The sequence below is a fragment of the Engraulis encrasicolus genome, chromosome 12 (genome assembly GCF_034702125.1).
Source record: "Engraulis encrasicolus isolate BLACKSEA-1 chromosome 12, IST_EnEncr_1.0, whole genome shotgun sequence".
NCBI classification, from domain to species: Eukaryota; Metazoa; Chordata; class Actinopteri; order Clupeiformes; family Engraulidae; genus Engraulis; species Engraulis encrasicolus.
This window is the reverse complement of record NC_085868.1, coordinates 4,344,555-4,361,381: the sequence shown is the minus strand read 5'-3', so window position 1 is coordinate 4,361,381 and position 16,827 is coordinate 4,344,555. Positions and strand designations below refer to the sequence as shown.

Below are 16,827 nucleotides of genomic sequence, written 5' to 3'. Positions count from 1 at the left end.
ATTTAATTTCATTTATTTTTGATTTGTTCATCCATTTTATTTTGATTCTGCCATGTTCTATTAGCCCTTCTTGGTTGATAGTGATACCCGTTGTTAAAATTGATGTGTGCAGAATGATTTAAGATACTTACAGTGAATGTACGTGTAGGCCTAGGCCAGGGGTTCCCAAACTTTACCACAACAAGGCCTCACCCTTATACCGGTAGATTCCAACCATGCCCCCCTAATTACATGGATCATTTCACACTATCTTTTTCTGTGCACTGTACCCCTTTTCACAAAATAATCTAGGTTTGCTAGTAAGTGTCCCCACATTACGATGATAATATGATGTTTAGAGATATGACGTTTAAGCTTATTTTGGTCTGTTTTGATGTACAATAGTTATTAATTTATTAAATTATTAGTTTTTTTGTTTTGCTATAGTTTTCCTTCCAACTTGTTGCAGCCCCCCAGGAGGCCCCGGCCCCCACTTTGAAAACCACTGGTCTGACCCCTCCTCCGTGGAGAAAACGATAGTTTCCCAGCTGTCAGCCTAGCCACAACAACTTTTGAGGGACTGTTTTTCATTTACCATCCCAATTGCAAATGAGAAAAAGACTCTACAATTGAGCTTTTGCAAGATATTGAAATATAATGCTGTTGTCAGTGATGTCATCATGACGAGAAGCAAGTGGAGGAGGCAAGGTCGCATATTAAGATGCACTCACAGTAATCCTCTGCTCTTTTGTAAGACCACTTCCTTTACCATTTGGCCAGGGCGTCGACAATTAGTTAAGACCCGAGCCAAGTTTTTTTTCTTTCAAAAGCATCCAGCCATGCTTTACTACTAGGAAATGGTTATGTTTTTATGTATTGAAAAATTGCAAGAGGGAAACAGGACACTTTAATTTTCCATAAACTGTGTGTGTGTGTGTGTGTGTGTGTGTGTGTGTGTGTGCATGTGTGTTCATGATTTGATTGACATGTGATGTGTCAACAGGCCTCAGCACAAGTGGCCTGGCAATTCCTCCTCTGACCACATGATGGCAACCCTAAGCTCCTAATAGATGACTGGTACCAGACACTCAGCAGAAACCTATATTCCAAAAGTTGATAAGTTGAAAAAAAAAAGACACAAACTGAGTTATTGATCATAAGCAAAATACACGACCTAAATGATTGACCTTTAGCAGCCAAAATATGCTTAGGTTTTGCCTGTCATGTCTTTAATTTACGGAAAATAATGTATGTGAACAATGTTTTTTTATCACTTTATTTGGCATATACATTTCAGAAGCATTAAAGGGATTAAATTGCATTTTTTTCTGTACATACATAGGATATACAGTATAGTGTGAGAAATACAGTTTTCAAGAAAAGGCATTTTACAGTCAGTGGTACAAACACACACACACACACACGGTCAAACATATCCTTCTCAACGGCCACATATGGCTCCCTAACGCCCCCGTTTAGCACAAGAATTTGGTAGCCTATCAACCTAGTGGAAAAGGTATTTCTCAAAAGCATTTCTGTAGGCCTACTGATAGGTTAGGGTTAGGGGTTGTTCATGCTTCTGAAGAAACGTATGCACAATACAGAACAGAAAGTAGTAGTTAATGATAGTTATTAATTAACGGTTAGACCTAGCTATTGAACAAATAGTGAATTTCATCTAATGAAATCATTTTTAATCCTAACTGGGTTGAAGGGAAAGCTAGAGGGTTGGTCGGTCGATGGGTCTACACCCCCCATCCCCAGTCAAAAAAAAAACCACCCTCACTCCGACCAAACTTAAAAACTTGAGAGCCCTGGCTATTTAGTAGCATTCTGTGTGCCTGGTTGTCTAGACAGGTATTTGGTAGCATCTTCTGTTCAGCTCTGTTGACGTCTGGGGCGGTATTGTCAAATGGTAGAGAGATGGAGGTAGAGAGAAAGAGAGAGAGAAATTGAGAAATGGAGCTCTGTTCTCTTCTGGTTCATTGGCTATTAGGGTGGCGATATGGAGGTATGGAATTGGAGGGCTAGAGAGAGATAGAGGAGAGTGTAGAATTGGAGGGATAGGGGTGGAGATATGGAAATATGGGTGGATACAGGGATGGAGCTATTCACACTTAGTAAAAAAAACATGCAGCCATAATTCAACACTTACAGAGTAACCAGATACACTAGAAGATGTTAAATCAACTGAGCTAGGGCTATTCAGCAGGGGAAGAGAGGTGGTGTGTATTGGTCTGGAGGATGGGTTTGTATTCAGGAGAGGTGGAGAGATTGTATGTATTGGTCTGGCTGATTGGATGAAGCTCGCAGTCTTTAGGAGAGGAGGAGAGAACGTGTGTGTCACTCCTAGAGCTCTGCTCAATTCTGGGTGATTGGTTTGAGCTCGGAGTATTCAGGAGAGGCGGGGAGATGGCGTGTAGAGCTCCTCTGCCCACTTCTGGGTGATCAGGCGGCTGCTGCTCCCCTTCTTGCCTGGTAACCTCACGTCTGTGTAGCTGGTGTATCAGCCGAGCTGCCTGGATCACCCCAATGATCTGGGAATTACCCACAACGACAACAAACAATAAATGCGTAATAAATAAGCTTACAATATGTTTGACTGAAAAAGGATCTGGAAATCACCCACAATGAAAAATTTAAATAACACATTTTTAATAAATAATTGCATAAGCAATGTGAGTAATAGATACAAAACAGCTATAAACACCCAATGGCCACCCAGAATCACCCACGACAAAAATAATGTACAAGTAACAAAACAGTTATAAAAACCCAATGATCTGAGAATCATCAACCCCAACAACAAATATTGTAGGCTCACATGAGTAATGAATTAATCCAATAATATGGCCCAATGATTTGGGAATCAACTAGTGTGACTCTCCACGGTTCTGCACAGTCTCGCAAGCTCCACTAGGTCTGGGAGAGGGCGCATCGGATTTGTTTTCAAAAGCCATGGCTTCATGCAATTCGTCCGTCCTTGCTGCCAACAAATTCCTTCAAAATGGCTGATCGGGTGTCAAACCAGCAACCTTTGGGATACAAGTTTGATGCCCTAACCACTTACCCATGACTGCTCTACATATATGACCCTCTACTTGAAACTTTATACCGTCGCCTATAGCCTCTATAACATCTGAGGGAATTGTCAATACAGTCATTCTAATTCGAAATATTCTAAATTATGCACAATTTTAATTAGTTTTATAGAGTGTGAAATATTTCTGCTTGTAAACTCTAGTGAACCTAAGAGCAGCAGTATTAGGAAGTATCATAACCCTGTCTACTTGCTAATGCTATGTGTGCACATGTGTCCGTAGGAACGAACAAAACTAATGTTGGCATGAAATGTCAGAAGAAATGCTTAACCCTGGACTAGGGCCAGCTCGGGCGACAGGTTCTCCCAGAGACAGTCAGCTCTGCCCGAGCTCTCTTCAGCTTGCTCCTCTCCAGCGTTCAGGGTTCGTGGGGGAAAAAAACCCACAGAAAGTACACAAAATCCCAAACAGTCAATAGACTGCACACGGCGTGGGACAGTTCACCAGCCTCTGTTCAGTCTTTTTAACCTCCTCAGCAAGCTCGCTCCAATGCTAGCCCAGACAGCTCAGCACGCAAGAGTCGGCCAGAGAATTTTTAAGGAAGAGGAGAATAGTCAGTCCTGTAAACGTCTATAGAAATTAATGATGAAGATTCGTAACGCAAATATGGCGTCTACCCGCACATCTCTCGCCTTTCTGGTAACAAGAGCCAACTGCCTGCTGAGCTGCGTTACCATTGATCTAATCATTTGGCTGCATCGGCGCACCCGAAATGTTGCGCATGCTCAGTTGTGAAAAGACATTGCTCTCGTGCCGTTATGGAACTACTGCGCCTGCGCTCTGTCAAAAAAAATGTGAGAAAAGTGGCTTTAAAAGCTTTATTTTGATTCATATGACACAACCAATCAGTCTACATTGATCAATATTTCACGGTGGTTTCAACCATATGCTTTTCACAACCGCTGGGTTCCCTCCCATCCTGTATTCAGTTTCCCCATTCATTTTTCCCATTGACTCTCAGATCTGGTCTCACTAATTGCGAGATAGCACCCCGAAGGCGTCAACAACATGGCGGCCTAGTGACGTAACTTATACAGGAAGAACTTTGAGTCGCCTCTCTGTCTTTTCCTCAGAAACCGTGAGTTCATGCAACGCATAAAACAGCCTCGGAACAGCGAATCATGCGATTAATCACAACCTGTACCAGCACAAAGTTTTGCACGAACAGAGAACTTATATGACAAAACAAAAATGAAGAAACTCATTGCGCTCATTTCATTGTTTTGTTTTCATTTCATTGTTTTTCCACACTGTAAAACGTGTGCTGAGGGATTTTAGACAGGACCGTCTTTACACGCGCACTGTTGTGAAAAGCAGAGTAGAACGCACCGTCCGATCCGTCTCTGTCATTTCGTTGACTGTCAGAATTTGGCCCGAATTTGCTTAAAATATGGGAATTTTCCCAAATTTTGGGAGCTCTAAGTTGACAGGTTAGTGTTAGGCACACAGACCTATATAGGTCTTTAGTTGGGCACCTTATAATACCTCCATGTATATAATGCCCGTCTTCCATATAGCTTTCTGGTCAACCTTATGTTAGTCAGTAACGTGGAATGTAATTGGCTGGGTAAGCTTGTATCGGAAATGAGCTCCATGAAACATTTTGGAAGCTGAAAAATTTGTTCAATTATGGCTGAATTCACTAGCCTAGCATTTCCTATTGAAATGAATGGAGGTGGGATTTCTTCACTGTCTCCAGGTCTTATGCTACCTCCATGCAGTGTACTAACTGGCCCTCTCCTAACAATAGACATAACTATTGGTGCAAATTTGTCAATGTGTGCCTAGTTTTCTGTATTTGTAAATAATATTATTCTGATGTGTCACTTTTTGACTCATTGACCAGGAGACAATATTTTTTTTGCGTCTAAAACTGTCTTAAGCTAAACTCAAACCACATTCTGGAAACCACTCAATATGTCTTGACTGATTTTAGCTTTAGGGAAGAATCTAGGTCTAGGTGACCACCGAATCAACATGACATGTGAGTCGAAGTACAGCATAGGCCGATGTGCCATGTCCTATATTGCTGCCTGGTCAAATGGAGTCGAAAAATTACGCCAGGAGTATGAGACTGCATTGGTACTTACCCCAAATATAGCAGGTGCAAAGTGGATGAACCACAAGACAACCGCCATGATTCCACTCAAAACCATTGAAAATGTCAGAATGGTGCTTGTTCCCACATCAGTGGTAAGGCTGGAAAGCTTAGAAAGTGCCTGTTGAATTGGAAAGAGATGGGTTGTGTGTGCTTGCCAGAGAAATTACATGAAATTATCATGGAAGACGTATGGGAAAGAACAAATTCCATTACAATACTCTCACATTAAATGTACAGACCAATCATCATTTCAAGTCCCATATTCATCTGACTCAGAAGTTGACGCAATGAACAAACCCATGAAGTTAAAGGAGCACGACACAACTTCAACTTTATAGTTATTTAATCATTTTTACAAGTATGTTGGAGAGTCATTTGTAAGTGAGTATATGACACTATATCAACAGCATGCTGTCTGTGTGTCTTTGTGAGACACTACAAGAGGTTTTGCATAGGATTTCCATTGCTAGACATCCAGTCATACTTTTGAATGGCTGTGCAACACTCTTCTCAATTCCCTGTGAAACAGGAGAAATCCGTATTCACATCTTAACACTTACTCATACAATGATGTAAAATTCGTCATTTTGCATCATTGTATAGGAGGAAGTGTAAGAGAGGTGGATTTCTGTTGAGACCACAAGCCTTTTTCCCACCCTTTCAACCCCGCCCATAGGGGGTTGGACCTAATGCACTATCAGACCTATCACAGATCAGTGGGCCAGTGCTTTTGAAAACACTGGCATTGAGGTTCCAGTAGGTGCGATCGATTTCGAATTTTGTCGATCGATGGACAGAAAACACGTGAGCGAGAACTTGTTGTCACGATGTGGGTGTTATTAAAACAGCGCATTTAAAGTTGATCACAAATATGAACGAGACGATGAGCTCGCACCAGTTTGCTCTACTAACACACCCAGAGCCGGTTCTGACCTCCATGGGGCCCTAGGCAAAAATATGCCAAGAGGCCCTCATAAAGTGCGCAACCCCCCCCCCCCCCCACCGCAAAACGCGAACCACAGACACAAAATTTTACTCAAATCAAGCTTAATTAAAAAGTCTCCCTTTCTGCGCTCTTGAGACAAAAACATCAATAATGTCATAACAGATTGTGAACATGTAGACAACGGTGACTGTACTGAACATGCGACTACCTCATCAGCTGCAGGTGTACCTGGCTCATCTGTGTAGGCCTACTACCTGAACATTGTGCTGGCCCTCCACTGGCTGACTGACTGGAGTCTGAGCTGGTCAGAAACTTAAGCATAGCGCCTGTAAAATATAACTAAGGCTTCAATTAATTTAGCTCCATCAAATTGTTTGAATTTAAAATTACCATATTTTATAGCCTGCCCCCTAGTAGCTTGCCTTTAGTAATCTGGTCTAAAACGTTTTTAAAAAATAAATGAATAGGCCTATGATAAGAAACTCATATGTAAAATAAATTATTTAGCTATATAACATGTGTTATTATGAATGTTATCACACATTATTGTGAATAATGTTGTGTTCACTATTTATTGGGATTCACCTTCGTCACAAGTTTCAGTCATTCGCCAAAGGTCTATCCAAGCAAGCCGCGCCCCCTTGCTATAGTTATCACCCCCACACGCACACACACACACACACACACAGTCACGCACGGCACTCCTTCTCCCTCTCCCTCACTCCCTCCTCCTCCATTGCTTAGACTGCACGGACGTCTTGTCAAAAATCTTAAGCGCCTGTCATAACCAAAATCAATGTCTGTGTATGTAGATATTTGTTTCTAAACAATCAAGAGGCAGCCACGCATACAACAGCGCGCGCTCAAACTCACACACACACCACACACACACAGAAAGGGCACCGCTTCTCTCACACTCCCTCCTTCGTTGCTTCGACTGCACTGACGTTTCATGGGCTAAACGAACGGCTCGTCAGATTATGATTCAACTAGTACACCTTTCGAAACAACAGTAAAACGTTGACAACACCACCCTTTCCTCTCACATTCTCTCTAGCCTAGGCTACCTGTGTTGATTCAGTTGAACTAATTGCAAAGGCTGAACGAAACGCTACTCAGCTTGTGGTTCTCAACAACTTCTACCTTTTAAAACAACTAAAACGTGAATGCCCATTTTTACAACATGTGACTGTATCGAAGACCTGGGCACTTTTGAACACGGCATTGTTGTGCAATACAAAGGCCCATTGACACTTCTGCTCCATACGAAATTAGCCACAGAAGAAGGATCACAATGAGTGGAAGCATACGCTGTCTACCTGAGGGAGTTACGTTGCCTACATTGATGGTTGCCTACCCTACCCTACCCCGAGTTACGTTGCCTACCTGACTGCTCTCGTCGCTCATTGTCATGAATTTTCTTTTTCTTTTTGTCGTTTCCGCAGGGAAAATGTCGTTTCATGTTGGACGTTTCACGTTTTGTGTGACGGAATCAATAATAAACAATGAAATAAGTTCGCGGCTTTTTTTTTTTTTTAACTGTCAACATGAGTAACGTAACGGGTCGCGCGAGGCCTTACGCTGAGAGCGTAGTGAGCGTATTGGGCGCGCCGGCTCTGAACACACCACGTGTGAGGAGTTGGGGAACAGGCAGCGAAGAGTAGCTGAAGTGGGGACCTGCGCAAACTTGTGTAGAGGTGTGAGAGAAGACTCATATACACACGTGAGTGAGTTGTTGACCAACCAGTTCATAGGTGCGTGACCTCGGAGGCGGTCCGCCGAAGTGCATTGCTGTCTAAATGCGCATGCATGCGTTGACGACTACTAGAATGCACTTAGTAAGCCCATACGACTTTGTTGCTGTCGACCAACGTTGACGGAAGCACGTGAGCGAGAACTTGTTGTCACGATGTGGGTGTTATTAAATACAGCGCATTTAAAGTCGGCCACAAATATGAACGAGACGATGAGCTCGCACCGGTTTGCTCTACTAACACACCACGTGTGAGGAGTGGGGGGACAGGCAGAGGAGGAGCTGAAGTGGGGACCTGCGCAAACTTGTGTAGAGGTGTGAGACAAGACCCATATACACACGTGAGTGAGTTGTTGACCAACCAGTTCATGGGCGCGTGACCTCGGAGGCAGTCCGCCGACGAGCGTTGAAGGGGATAAGCAACTGCAGAGGTTGCAAGATCTGACTGCAGCCGCATTCATCCCGCGATAGTTTTACACCATGTGACATATCACCTCGTCAACGCAACGTCGACGAAATTTCGAAGTTTGACAGGAAATCTAACCGTCATGCAGCATTTTCCATCCAGGGTGCATTGCTGTCTAAATGCGCATGCATGCGTTGACACATGTCGAATTCACCTAGTAAGTCACTGGCAGAGCTGCCTGGGTGTGGCCTGTGGAACTTGAGCATTGCAATGCATTATGGGGATTGTTGTCACAAACCCAGAAGCACTAAAAAGTCATTTTCTGCCTTTTCTCAGCCAAGAAGGCACCAAATTAGAAATGTATGCTACTATTCTACTACATATATGACCCACTTTCAATACATATTCATGTCTCCACCGGTGGAATGCCCCTTTAACGTTCCCACTGGAACCAGCTGAGTAAAGGTTGAGAAATGAAGTTGCATGCAGCACACCTTTAAGTAGCAGGAGACATACAGAATATATTGTACCTTTGCAAAGGCCATTGTCACCAGTATCCCATCTGTTAGAAACAACGCCACACCAATTACAGTTGCTGTGATGTACTGTAAGGAAAAATGGAGTATTGTTATATATTCACCAATGTGTGGGTCATATTATATCAGGGCTCTAAATTAAAAAAAAACAAAAAAAACAAAAAAACAGGCAAAATGGTTAGATGTTGATCCTACCAGTCAAACACACACTGGGTCTAATGGGCCAAAGTAAGTTTGTAAGCAACTGGACTTTTCCTTTGAGCATGAAAATATTTCGCACAGCTTTTGGACTTTGAATGATTCTTCACACATCTTGGCAGTTTTTGAGGAGATGGGACATTAATGACTCCACATCTTGACATTTGACTCCTTTACCAAGTAGTGGTTAGAAGGGTGTGGAGAAGTACAGCAGTTTCGGCATTCCCTTACATCAACCAGAAAGGATGATGATCCTTGGAATGAGAAGCAAAGCATCTTCAAGCTCAAAGTAGTCCAGTTGCTCACGTACAGCTAAACTTTTCCGATCACATGACCTGGATGAATGAGAACCTTCATGACAACAGCCTTACCCCCACGAGAGGCCGAGTCTTCAGTTCCTTAGCTTGATCATATTTGCTAAATGTAGAAACAATGAAGATTCCTGCTGACTTGAGTAAGAGAGATCGATGATTCAGACCGACCAGCTCAAGCCCAGCCTGAAACATTCAATTACATTACACATTTGTTACAAAATATTCACATGGGTGATTATATAAGTACAGGAAAGCACTTTGATTTCAGTCCTCTTGTTTGTATTTCAGATTAGTATATGCCCTCTAAGGCTAATTTAAACAATATGAATAGTGATTTAAAAAGAATAATCTAATCTTAATTAACACATTGATATTGACAGCCGTATTTTTTTTATTTTTTTTAGGGTTTTTTTTGTTGCTAAGGTAGCCTTGGGTATTCTGAAAGGTGCACAAATAAAATGTATTATTACTTTTACTAAATATCCATGAATATCACCACACACAATATGAGAAATACCACGTTGGTCATATTCTACAACAGACAGAAGAGAGACCGGGTTATACAAGGCATTACAGTACCTATCTAAGACTTAAGAGAGACCGGGTTATACAATGCATTCATTATTTACAATTAAGACAGAAGAGATCAGGTGATAAGGCATTCACAAAATTAGAGAGACCAGGTGATAGCAAGGCACCTAACCCCACATGGCAACTGTAAGTCACTTTGGATAAAAGCGGCAGCTAAGCTTAAAGGGACACTGTGTGAGATTTTTAGTAGTTTATTTCCAGAATTCATGCTGCCCATTCACTAATGTGACCTTTTTCATGAATACTTACCACCAGCATCAAATTCTAAGTATTCATTATGACTGGAAAAATTGCACTTTTCATACGGGGAAAGGGGGATCTTCTCCATGGTCCGCCATTTTGAATTTCCAAAAATAGCCATTTTTAGCTGCACAAATAATTGTACTTGGACCGTACTAGAAAATATTTGTATATTACTTAGTAAACTTTCATGTAACGATCAAATTTGGCAATAGGCAGCACAGTTTCAATGAGCAGCATAGTTGCAGTACCTTTTTTGACCATTTCCTGCACAGTGTCCCTTTAATGTAATGTAAAGCCTCTCGCTAACACTAATGTGTCCAAAATCAGTAGTTTGTAACAGGATTAAGGGCACCAATTTGCTCTAAAATTTCCCCCTAACTCTTCAGTGGATTTGCTTGTTCCTGATTTGCCCCCTTTTTACATTACAGCTGGCGCTTTGAGCAAAAGTGACTCACAGTTCAATTCCAGCAGGATACAACAGAAATAGCAAAAACACAAATGAACGAAAGAAGGTCGCGGGAGCCTGCCAACTTTGAAGTCCTCAACCGAGGCACGCAGCTGAGTGAATGACACAGAAAGGACAATGGCCTCCGTGCTCACGGCTCTCCCCTCAGTGTAGGCGCAGGCTGGCTTTTATACGGCTCCAGTCCACCTGCACTGCATTCTCACTCAGGGGCGACAGGAGCACAGGTACAGATGCCAACAATCTGCGCACCTGAAACTGGTTAGGACAAAGTGAAAATGGCCACGCCCCTAGGGACGTGCAGGTTATGGTCACACAAACGATACTGCAAAACTTGTGCGGTTTTTAAAATTTTGGGCGTTTGGTGAACACCACAAGCAATAGAAATTGTGATAAAAAGAATTATTTTTTTATTATTATTATTATTTTATTTTATTTATTTTAAGTCTCACTTAAAAAAGTGGTCAAACGGTAGGGCACTCATCTACTACGCGGCCAACCTGGGTTTGATCCCTACCTGGGCACTTTGCCCCTTCTCCGTCTCTCTCTCCCAACTCCCTTCCAACTACCTTCACTGTCCTATCTTGTATAAACAAAACAAATAAAGGCTTGAAAAGTCCCCAAAAATACTTGGGTAAAAAAATGGGTCAAAGCAATCAAGAAAAACTGTAAATGGAAAGAGTAATTTATTATGATTTGATAAAAAGGTGATCATTCTCTTCTGTGTCATATTTCCAAGGGCGAAACTTTGATTTTGACATTGGTGGGGACACAAAAGTGCTCCAAGACAAAGATTCCAGAAGCTTTTTTGCATTATCAATCATAGGTTCATGTCATGCAGATGTAGGGCACGGTCTATGAATATGGTCATTGATCCACGTCGATTTATAAGCACGAGCGGTGCTGTCCCCATAGCCTATTTGTTTCAAACGTGTATGACGCGCTATGCCGATTTAATGTCACGCTTTCAAAGACGTTGATTATTGAGAATGGAGAACGAGACACGGAATAGGTTAGAGGTAGGCCTAGGTGAAATTAATGTGGAGAGCATGGTCTATGAATATGGTCATTGATCCACGTCGATTTATAAGCACGAGCGGTGCTGTCTCCATAGCCTATTTGTTTCAAAAATGTATGACGCGCAATGCCGATTTCATGTCACGCTTTCAAAGACGTTGATTATTGGGGAAACGGAGAACGAGACACTGAATAGGTTAGAGGTTGGTGAAATTCATGTGGAGCGAGAGAAAGAGAGAGAGAGGGTGGGCAGCACCAACCCTTTGGATGCAGTGATGCACGCGCAACCGAAATTGAAAGAAAAGACAGGGAGGGACGAGAGGCAAAATGGGAGGCGCGGGTACTCAGACCTCCAGACCTATCCCCTTCTGAATTCTGCCTTTTTTTTGTTTGTCATTATGCTAAGGTGCCCGCCGACGTTTTACAAAGGCGCCCTCGTGATAAATCTGTCTCGTGTTATGTTGACGAGGAGTTATTGTGTCACTGTCACAAACATTCTATCATTTGCAGGACATAATGCAACATTAACATATTGACAGCCATTAGATATTCAACTGCACAACAGTCTCTGCAGTTAGTTGTGTCATCGTAGACAACTTGATTCATAGATAACGAGTTTGCCCTGCTAACGGGCTGTGTTCCAAACGTCATTTCATTAGCGAGTGATAGTGTGACTTACAGATTTCTTTGAAAAGTAGCTCCGTATGTCCACTTTTTTTCTTTTGCCTGCCATCTCACTTGGCAGTCATGTGCCCGTGTCACCCACGTTGCACCAAAGATTCTGGAACGTTAGACTGCCAGAGTAATTTAATAACGCACCGTGTGGTAACACCACTGATAAGCGCAGTGATAGAACCTACCGAAAAGACCTCAGCTTCTTCTTTTTTTTTTTGGCGCTCCTGCCTCCTAGCAACCATACACAACCTAGAGTCTCACGTGAAAGAAGGGGAAGGCACAGCCAATCAGATTGGTCGTCAGCCTTTGGCAAAGGACTTTAAAGGACTTTAGGTTAACCCTTTCTTCGCCGCAATGCGAATGAGACGGGAGACCGTTCCCCCCCCCCAGCCTAGTGATCAAATTGGTGCGGACAAAACGATAATCGCTGGATATTGGTGGGGACGCGTCCCTTATATCCATGCCGAAATTACGCCCATGCATATTTCTGTACGTTTTGTTCAGCTGACACAAATGCATTGAAGCTGAGCACTGGCTCCAGGCCAATTTTGGCACCTCTTCAAGAAAAACAAGTCAGAAAAAAACTTGAACTGGGAGCAATAAAAGCACATGCTGGTCCCCTATTTGTCCGGCTTATCTCAGAAACTAAGATCCAAAAACAGCATTCCAGCCAACCAGCCAACTTGTTCAGACACAGACTGGTGCGAACAATGAGCATGGTGAACAACCACTGACTATGGCAACACACAAGAACAATATGATCGATATGATCAGGACAGGACTCAGCAGTTTAAATAATCTTACTGTAAAGCCTAAGCACACTCATTTAGACTCTGAAGAGGCAGTGAGAGGAGAGCGAAGGAAACCATCTGTCCATCTGGAACGGCACATTTTTAAGATGTTTATGCTGTGAATATTCACAGACAGGCAAATCCACTGTTTACATAAAGGATGTCTCATGACTTGAACCATAATTCTTTCAACTTGATTTTTTATCAGTTGTTCAAGATGCCCCCGACCCTGACCATGACCCTTCAATATACAATGCATCTTTTTCTGCAGGCCACACACTAACTTTACCAGAAAAAAACATCTGGCTCAAAATGAAATACTTTTGTAAAAGAATCACACTTGTTTTCACTCAACAAGGTACATGGAGTCAAAACAAAATGCACCAGGTTTCAAAATACCGGATAGTGTCAACATTACAAGGCATTGACTTTTATGTGTCAGTTTTCCAGGTAGCCTTATTTGCATGCCAATCATGCGTCTTTGTAGGGACAGCGTCCTCCTGTTGCTGACATTCAAGAGGATAGAAGTAGGAAGCGAATATTTTTATACTGTTGAAAATACTAGGAAATGAAAAGTTTAGCAATATTACGTACAGTGACCAAAATATTATGAAACTAATAAAAGCACAAAATATCATGAAACTAATGAAAGCACAAAATTACTTAATTTTGAATACTGTAATACCTTAAGTCACAGGCATTGATGAAACTGCATTCATTTTCATGTATTTCCATATACATTAAGTTACTTCATGGACAACATTGACTCCGTTCTGTATTTACTGCAATTTATTGATACACCATATCCTTTGTTGACACAGTAATTTAAAGTATACCAGTGATTGTTTTGTTAGACCAAGACATTCTTCTGGTAAGTGAACAGTTCTTTCCAGATGTTACAGAATCATGTACATTTCAATGTGTTATCAATTTCAACACAATTTAAATTTTTCACATTTTTCCGTAACAACAGTATCAGTATCAGTATTTTTTCTATTTTTATCAATCTGTTTACTCCTGCTAATGTCATACGAAGGCATCTTTACTGTAAGGTTTTGGATGTTGTATTCCCATGTAATACCGTGTGTAAGACTTTGAAAATAACCCATAAAAGATACATGATTTTGTAACCCTGGTTAACCTGTCCGTAAAGCATTCATTGACTGCTAATTGTGTGGAAACAGCATGAAATGTGTCAACTGGATGACTGTATTGTGTTCAGAATTTTGCAAATGTCTCTGAAGAATTGACAAAAGCAACTAGTTAAAAATTCAACAAAACTGCAAATAAATCACAGAGAGCACAAATATCGACTGAATGTCATACAATCTGAGCAATGGGATACAAACAGAATTTGTGAATGATTTAAAAAAAAAAAAAAACATTTGGGTGATTAAACAGCTTACAATTGACCCAGGGACAATAATTATAAATCCATGCTTTTATATCATCAGTAAAAAATATCTCTTGTGCAGTTCTGTATAATGTTCAATAGTTCAGAGGAAAACCTTTCAGAATGCTGAACTGAAAAATAAATGATTTGAGGATCTTGAAACCAGACGGCAAATGTCAGAAATAGGAAGTGTTGTGTTTAGTAACTCTCAACTTTGATGTCAATTATAGAATAAAAACACTTAATTTTGCTGGGCGAAGTGAGGGTCAAGATTGGTTTGTTATGAGACAGAGCACATTCTCTGAAAAGCACCCCGCTCTTCCTCTCCCTTTGGCCAAAGGGGAAAATCATACTTCTCTTGCATGTGTCTGTTTATTGGTAATTGTATACAAAATCCTGACAGTGACATACCAATAAAATAGAATAAACCTATTTCACAGGAATAAGAATATATCTTGAGATAGCACAGTACCACAACTAGGAAGTTGACTCAAAGCGCTTTCAAAATATACATAAACATACACACATACAAATCCCCACATTCACACACCAGCTCTAATTAAACTCACATACAAACAATGCATCTGTTGTAGAACACATTATTCAACTTACTTGAAGTTTGTGGTTCACTCTGTAGAATGCAGTCTTCAGACCTTTGCTCACCTCAGCCATGTTAGATATCTGCTACATCACAACTTATGAAAAAAGAAGCAGATACATGTAGAGCGCTATACCTGTCTGATGGTGTGCAGAAAATAAGGAAGACTGGCGTCACCAAAACAGGGTTGACAGATGTGGCCGATAGTATCCAGCCCAATAAATGCTCCAATCCCACCTGGAGGACCTAAATGACCACCCAATTCCATATATCTGAAGAAAAACTCACCCAATACATTTCGGTTTACCCGCAGATGGTCGTCCTTAGCAGCACAATTGGGAGGGAAAGTAACCAGTCTGGCAACCCTGGCTGCAGTCAGTTAAGGGGGTGGTGCCTTCAGAGAAATCTGAGCCCTGCAATACGTTTTGGTCTGTGCCAGTGATTCTCTTACTGCAGGCCGAGGCCTGCCCTTTGGGCCTTGAAGGTATTCCAAGTAGGCCTTGACATCATTTTGTAAAAATCAAAATAGTATTTGTGCGTCTGTTGCTGTTAAGTTTTATTGTTAATTTGGTCAGAGTAAGGCCCTGAAAAATTTGTAAAAATTTAAAGAGGGCCCCAGTCAGAAAAGGTGAAAACCCCTGGTCTATGCTGTCCATAGCTCTGAATAATGCTAAATGTAATTTATTGTCATGTATGGCCAATAAATTCATTGCATGGCTGCGTTTTCCAGCAGTTAATTCTTACTTGTTGTATGTGTTCGTTTGCAGTATGTGTTCGAGCAATGCAGTAAACTGATTTTATACTTGAACTTAAACTGAAACAGAATAAGATAAATTGTCAATACATGTAAGGTAGGAAGAAACGTGTTCTAAAACTTTTGACCAATAGTGCATTTGAAAAATATCTCTTAAAACGGAGGTACCCTGAACATGGTATGTCCCGCCGCACTCCTCCCTTGAGGCCCTGCATGGGTGAGGCATAAATGCAATTGTGTTGTGTGCAGTATGCTGTGGAGTGCTGTGTCTCAATGACAATGGGAGTTGGAGTTTCCCAGTGGGCTTTCACTTCACTTTTCACTTTCACTTCAACTTCATGGTAACAACCATCTGCGTGAGAACCAGGTTAGAAGACGGATGCCATTCACACTTAATCATGTATGACCGTCTCCCAGACAGAGGTGTGTGTGTGCACTTTGTGTGTGTGTGTGTGTGTGTGTGTGTTGTAAATCAGTGGGAATCAATGACAATCTACACAGACATACAGGCTAAACCAGTGCTGTTCTCAATGTACACTATAAAATTACCAACAGCAGGTATGAGCAACTTTAATTCAACACACACACGCACATGCACGCATGCATACACAGTAGCTTTCTCTTAATACCTAATTTCCAGAGCAGTATCATTGGTCTAGTTCAATGACTTACAGCTGTTTGGGATACTCAGCCAACAGCAACAGCTTTTCCATTCAATACACTTGCACTAGTTGGTGTTCGATTGTCAGGTCAAGGATGGCACTTCAGTAAACTTTGTTCTGAATTTCAAGTCAATGTTTATTAATGCTTGAAGGCCTTGTACACACATGCAGAGACTTTTTAAAACTGGTTTTCATCCATCTACATACATATATTGTTCCCATTTACAAGGTATGTGGATTAAGAAATAATAATAATACATTTTGAAAGTTTAAAAAATGTCCATTTAAGCCAAGTCAAGTCAGTTA

The 16,827-nt window shown here is 41.4% G+C and overlaps 1 protein-coding gene across 2 annotated transcripts; it reads right to left on the bottom strand.

Annotated features, from left to right (window-relative positions):
- Positions 1–1,202: 1,202 nt before the first annotated feature.
- On the bottom strand, positions 1,203–15,203 carry LOC134459216 (uncharacterized). 2 transcript variants are annotated; one of them, XM_063211516.1, is made up of 6 exons: positions 15,120–15,203; positions 9,820–9,866; positions 9,392–9,518; positions 8,817–8,891; positions 5,171–5,299; positions 1,203–2,516 (listed from the first exon to the last, which is right to left on the bottom strand). In XM_063211516.1, exons 1-6 carry the CDS (start codon positions 15,177–15,179, stop codon positions 2,181–2,183), a joined length of 774 nt encoding a protein of 257 aa, XP_063067586.1. In that variant the 5' UTR covers positions 15,180–15,203; the 3' UTR covers positions 1,203–2,180. The 2 variants fall into 2 exon arrangements, with proteins under 2 accessions (XP_063067586.1, XP_063067587.1); XM_063211517.1 differs by lacking the exon at positions 5,171–5,299.
- Between the last annotated feature and the right edge of the window lie 1,624 nt (positions 15,204–16,827).

What these genes read in the sequence shown, in the direction of transcription:
- LOC134459216 (XM_063211516.1), bottom strand. Translation starts at nt 15,179, where the DNA reads ATGGCTGAGGTGAGCAAAGGTCTGAAGACTGCATTCTACAGAGTGAAC. An exon ending in TTGTGTGTGGTGATATTCAT is followed by an intron (nt 9,519 to 9,819) that starts GGATATTTAGTA and finishes TTGAATGTTTCA; the next exon opens with GGCTGGGCTTGAGCTGGTCG. An exon ending in AGACTCGGCCTCTCGTGGGG is followed by an intron (nt 8,892 to 9,391) that starts GTAAGGCTGTTG and finishes TTTTCCTTACAG; the next exon opens with TACATCACAGCAACTGTAAT.